The sequence below is a fragment of the Pinus tabuliformis genome, chromosome X (genome assembly GCF_031772625.1).
Source record: "Pinus tabuliformis cultivar Carrire ecotype Pingquan chromosome X, CPIR1, whole genome shotgun sequence".
Taxonomy (NCBI): domain Eukaryota; kingdom Viridiplantae; phylum Streptophyta; class Pinopsida; order Pinales; family Pinaceae; genus Pinus; species Pinus tabuliformis.
In genome coordinates this window covers 387,792,712-387,797,305 of record NC_142308.1, presented here as the reverse complement: position 1 = coordinate 387,797,305, position 4,594 = coordinate 387,792,712, and the positions used below count along the sequence as shown (strand labels likewise).

General features: G+C 41.1%; 1 protein-coding gene across 1 annotated transcript; it reads right to left on the bottom strand.

The window, feature by feature from the left end:
• Positions 1-1,047: 1,047 nt before the first annotated feature.
• On the bottom strand, positions 1,048-3,940 carry LOC149140163 (uncharacterized). Its single transcript, XM_089450911.1, has 2 exons — positions 3,104-3,940; positions 1,048-1,137 (listed from the first exon to the last, which is right to left on the bottom strand). The coding sequence occupies exons 1-2, from the start codon at positions 3,938-3,940 to the stop codon at positions 1,048-1,050; spliced, it is 927 nt and encodes a 308-aa protein (XP_089307037.1).
• Positions 3,941-4,594: the final 654 nt, after the last annotated feature.

The window sequence follows — 4,594 nt, the reverse complement described above, 5'->3', positions numbered from 1 at the left end:
TATAATGAATAATCATTTGTGCAATAATTTGTATGTTATGGATGCTAACTCTCCCAAGAGTGTTAATATATCTAATCCAATTAACAATGATCCTTGTTAAGCTAGCAGTCCTTAGAAAATCACAAAATCTGGTATCATATTTCCATGAGTTGTTATCCCTATCTTAATGAGGTGTTGTCATGATCCACTAATGATTTTTCAGTGAGACTTAGATCTAGAAGGCCAAATTGTTGTATTATCAATTCATGTCCTGAGATCAATATAGTGCAATATAACAACATTAAGGCCTTTTCCACCACTTTACTTACTCACTCATGTTAATTCTTAACATGGTATCAGAGCAGGTTTAGGTCGAGAAGATGAATGCATGAATGTAGAAGAGATTTTCCCATTTGTTTGTCTGTTTAATGGAGTAACTCAAGGATGAGATGTGTTTATATGTTAGAGGAATTAGTAGCGAGTGAAGTTTTTAGGCACTTGACCTTCTTCTGCACTAGTTGAATATTATATCGAGCCAAATATTGGAACTTTTGGTAAATTATCTAAAAATCTTTGGTGAAGTGGTAAACGGTGATATTCTAATAATTTTGTTGACTATTTGAAAATATTTAGTGAAGTGGTAAAGGGTGATATTTTAATAATTTTGCAGACTAATTGAAAATCTTTGGTGAAGTGGTAAAGGGCGATATTTTAATATTTTTGCAAGTTGCAGGATATCTCTTATTGTTTTCTTTTCCCCCCTTTATGTCAGATCTATGCTTTCAAATCCAGTGTGGATTTTTTTTATGTAAATAGCCATCTAGTGTTGTTTTGGTGCATATACATTTGAGCGAGCCTATATATTTATGTTATTTTGATCAATTGTTGTGTCTATCTATTTTTCATGTGTTGTGACTTGAGAGAGAAAATAAGTATGTCGTTCTACAAGAGCATTGATCTGTGCTTGTGATGACCATGTGATGGGAAAAATACCTAATCAATTTATCTATGGATAATTGGATTAGTTCTATCAACCACTTGCTTTAGACCACCAGCTCACACTGCATTTCATCTTCCATTCATTGTTAAAACTTGAAGTTTTAGGACCGAGTAGCGATTTGAACCAGCATCTATTTTTACAATGAATATATTTAGCTCCTGCATCAATCAAAAGACGATAAAATTGAAAGTTAGCTTATTGTCACAATCTCCAAGCCCTAGAAAAGTAGTGATGTCATTAAAACATTATCATTAGAAACAAAGAGTAATTGTTTTTCTATGTGCATTAGTAAAATTCTAGCTTTGTCTATAAATTTGGGATAGCTTTGGCATAGCCGAAGACAAAGTGAAGTATAAGGATGGGCTCATGTTGTCATCATTGTGAAAACTACCAAATGGGCCGCATGTCATGGGCATCCTCACATCCTCAATCTTAGCCTTCACTCCAACATGCTCTCATTTGTTCGCCTCATACTTGACCCTTACAACCTATGATCTAATTCTTTGATTTGCATATTTGATTCTCAAAACTTGCATCGAAAGATCTATATTTGTCAAGGGAACAATACATGATTTGTGGAATAATCGAAACTTTAATATGTGAAGAACCTTGATATATACATCACAAGGGATTCTTCTCTTCATTGATTGTTACAGTGATCTCAGTAACATTTTTTTTTCTTCTGAATTAGACTAATTCTATTAATCAAAAATATGGTACAAGATGATACAATCAAGAGAGACAGAAGACCGGCAACCGGAAATGATAGGACTATCAACCTCGGTTCCGGAGAAGGAGTGAAACAAGCAAGAAGCTACAACATAAGGCTGGAAGCAAAAAGACTGACTTCTACCCAGAATGGGCAGAATCCTCAACACGAAGCTTTTTCCCTTTCCGTTTTTTGACTTCGACCCAACCATCCTGGGGTGAATGAGCAATAACAACTTGAAGATTGGGGTTCTCCACAGGGGGGCCCTCCTTTTCTGAATCAGAGGAGGAGGTCATATGGACGTGTTTCTGGGCGATGACTGTATCGGAGGAATGCGCCGGATCATCGGTGGAAGGGACCACGGAATGAGGGGCTTGATCCAATTCTGCATCGCTACCTTCATCTTTAGAGCTAGAGGATTCAGAATCCACAACTAGAGGTGGAGAGCAAGGAGCCCATCGTTTGGGCTTGGGCTTGGAGAGGTTATCCTTATTCTTTTTTGCCGGGAGAGATGGGTAAGCGTTCTGCAGATGCCCTGATTGGTGGCAATGGTGGCAACAGAATGCAGTATTTTCATAATCCAATGTCTGGGTCCAAACAAAGTCGTTGATCTTGAGATTGATTTGGTCTAGAAGTCCTTTGCTCAAATCTAACTCCGCACAAATTCTGGCATATGAGTAGAGACCTTTGTACTCCCGCCAGAAATCTCCCATAATGAAACTGCCCAAGGTGTTTCCTATAGCTTTATAGACTGCACAGTGCCATAAGTGGGCAGGTAAGTTTGGAAGCCTGATCCATACAGGTGTCCTGGTAATGACTGCAATTGCTGGATCAAAATCTGGGAACCAAGGAGTCAAGAAGAGCCCTGCAGTTCCCATGAACCAAGGGCCTTCTTCTAAAGCCTTTTCATAATGCTTACTATCATCAAACAGAACAATGAAGTATCCTTTTGAGCAGAAACTAATCTTACAATGATGAGTCTAGTTTGCATGTATCCATGCATAGAGATCCTGAGATCGCTACCACAGTCCGTTAAATCTGCAAATGATGGCTCTTTCTGCAAATGCTTGAAGTTGGTTTGCAAGGCCTTCATGGGTGATTTCAACAGAGGGAACTTCCTCTATCTTGTCAACCAAAAAAGGTTTAGGTTTAAGGGCTTCCGGGGGTTTGGGGTTCTCAGAGTGTACTGCATCTTTGTAAGAGAAAGGAGGAGCAAAGGATGACTGTCCCGCTGCACCTCCTCTCAATTGAAGGGTTAACACCAAAGAGCAGTTTCTGGTAACGCTGTAAGAAGAGAGAGGCAGGAGGTTTTCAAGTTGTTTACCTTGAAAGAGGAGTCTTTGAAGGCCTGAGGGGATCCCAATCCGCCGTTCTAGATCCAGTTTGAGATGCAACACCAAATCTGAAGAACTAACCCATTGCAGGATGGTTCTGCCTGTAGGTTGAGAAATTTGGATCTGAAAGGAGTCGAAGAAGTGCCTAGACCCAGTGCCAGGGCCTCTTGTGCGTCCGAGAGCAGATCTGCCATTGCGATGATAGGGAGGGGATTTCTCCTCTGTAAGCATATCCTGCCTTTCAAATCCCAGACATAACGCACGCTTTTTGGACAGCGATGAGGAGGTCAAGCGTTCAAGCCTCGCCCACACCCTCTTCCTGTCGTCATTCCACTTCAACCTGGCCTGCCGATGCATCCCATCGTCCACCCAGATCTTCAAGTGGAGGTGCGGCAGATTCCTATAGCGCCCATGATTAACGATCATGCTCACCGGTTGCAACCCTTCGCTTCTCAGAGCCCTCAAGCCCACCCTCCACAGGCAGTACAGCTCCTCGTCTTCCAAAGCCCCCATTATCTCCACATGCCGGACCGGCGTCACGATGAAGCCCACCCTCGCTTTGGCGTCCATGGAGCACTGTACATACGGTTGATCTTCGCTGAATTCGGCCAACACACATTCTCCCACAAGAGCCGAACCCTCGACGCCAGGGAACAGAAGGGCATCGCCATGGCAAGAAAAGCAGGAGCCTGGCTCTAATTTCTCGGGACCCTCCCTGTGTTCGCTGTAGAAAACGTGTATAACAAAGCCGACCCCGGGTTTCGAGCCCTTGACCTTGAGGTGATAGTCGCAGATCCCTCTTGCCTGCTTGATGTGGTCGATGACTTCCCTGAAGAAGCCGATGACCAACTCCTTCGGCGAGGTTTCCATGAAGTCATAGAAGGTGCGCCCTGAGTTTGCAGCGGGTTTCATCTCCATTTTTCCGAATTCTCGCAAAGGATACGATCGCAGTAACATTATTAGCTCTCAACATGTTATTCATTATTTGCTAGTTCCCCACATAGGGATATGTGAAATTCCATGATTTGTGATCAATCATTCTTTAGATAAGTGAGTTCCTACATCTCTCTAGCTCAGCGAATCACACACCCATGGATTGGTGAGTTCCCCATTCAAAGTGGACACATTTATGTAAATGTATTTTTGAACAATTTATCACAAGAATATGATGGTCCTTTTGTAATTTATGAGGTTGAGCAAGTGAATCTCCACTAATCTCATTCAACAATTCGAACACCATAACTAGAAGAATGCATCAAGGATCCCATCCATCCATTGTGCAGTTTGATGAAATTAAATCATCCATGGTGCAACATGAATTTTTGATAGCCTTTAGACAGCTCATGTTCATAGCTAGAATGTGAATGTATAACTATATGGAAAGGGTATTGAAATATTCATCTTTTTTATATCAAACTCTAAGTGTAGTGAGGAAAAGTACTAAATTGAGTCACTCAATTAATGGTGCTTTGAAATTGTTCAATGGATAGTGCTTTCAATAGCTTTTTGTCATGTTTGGGAATTTTCTTAATGGATGTAAATAAGTCTAGAAATTTGATTAAGTGGTGTAAA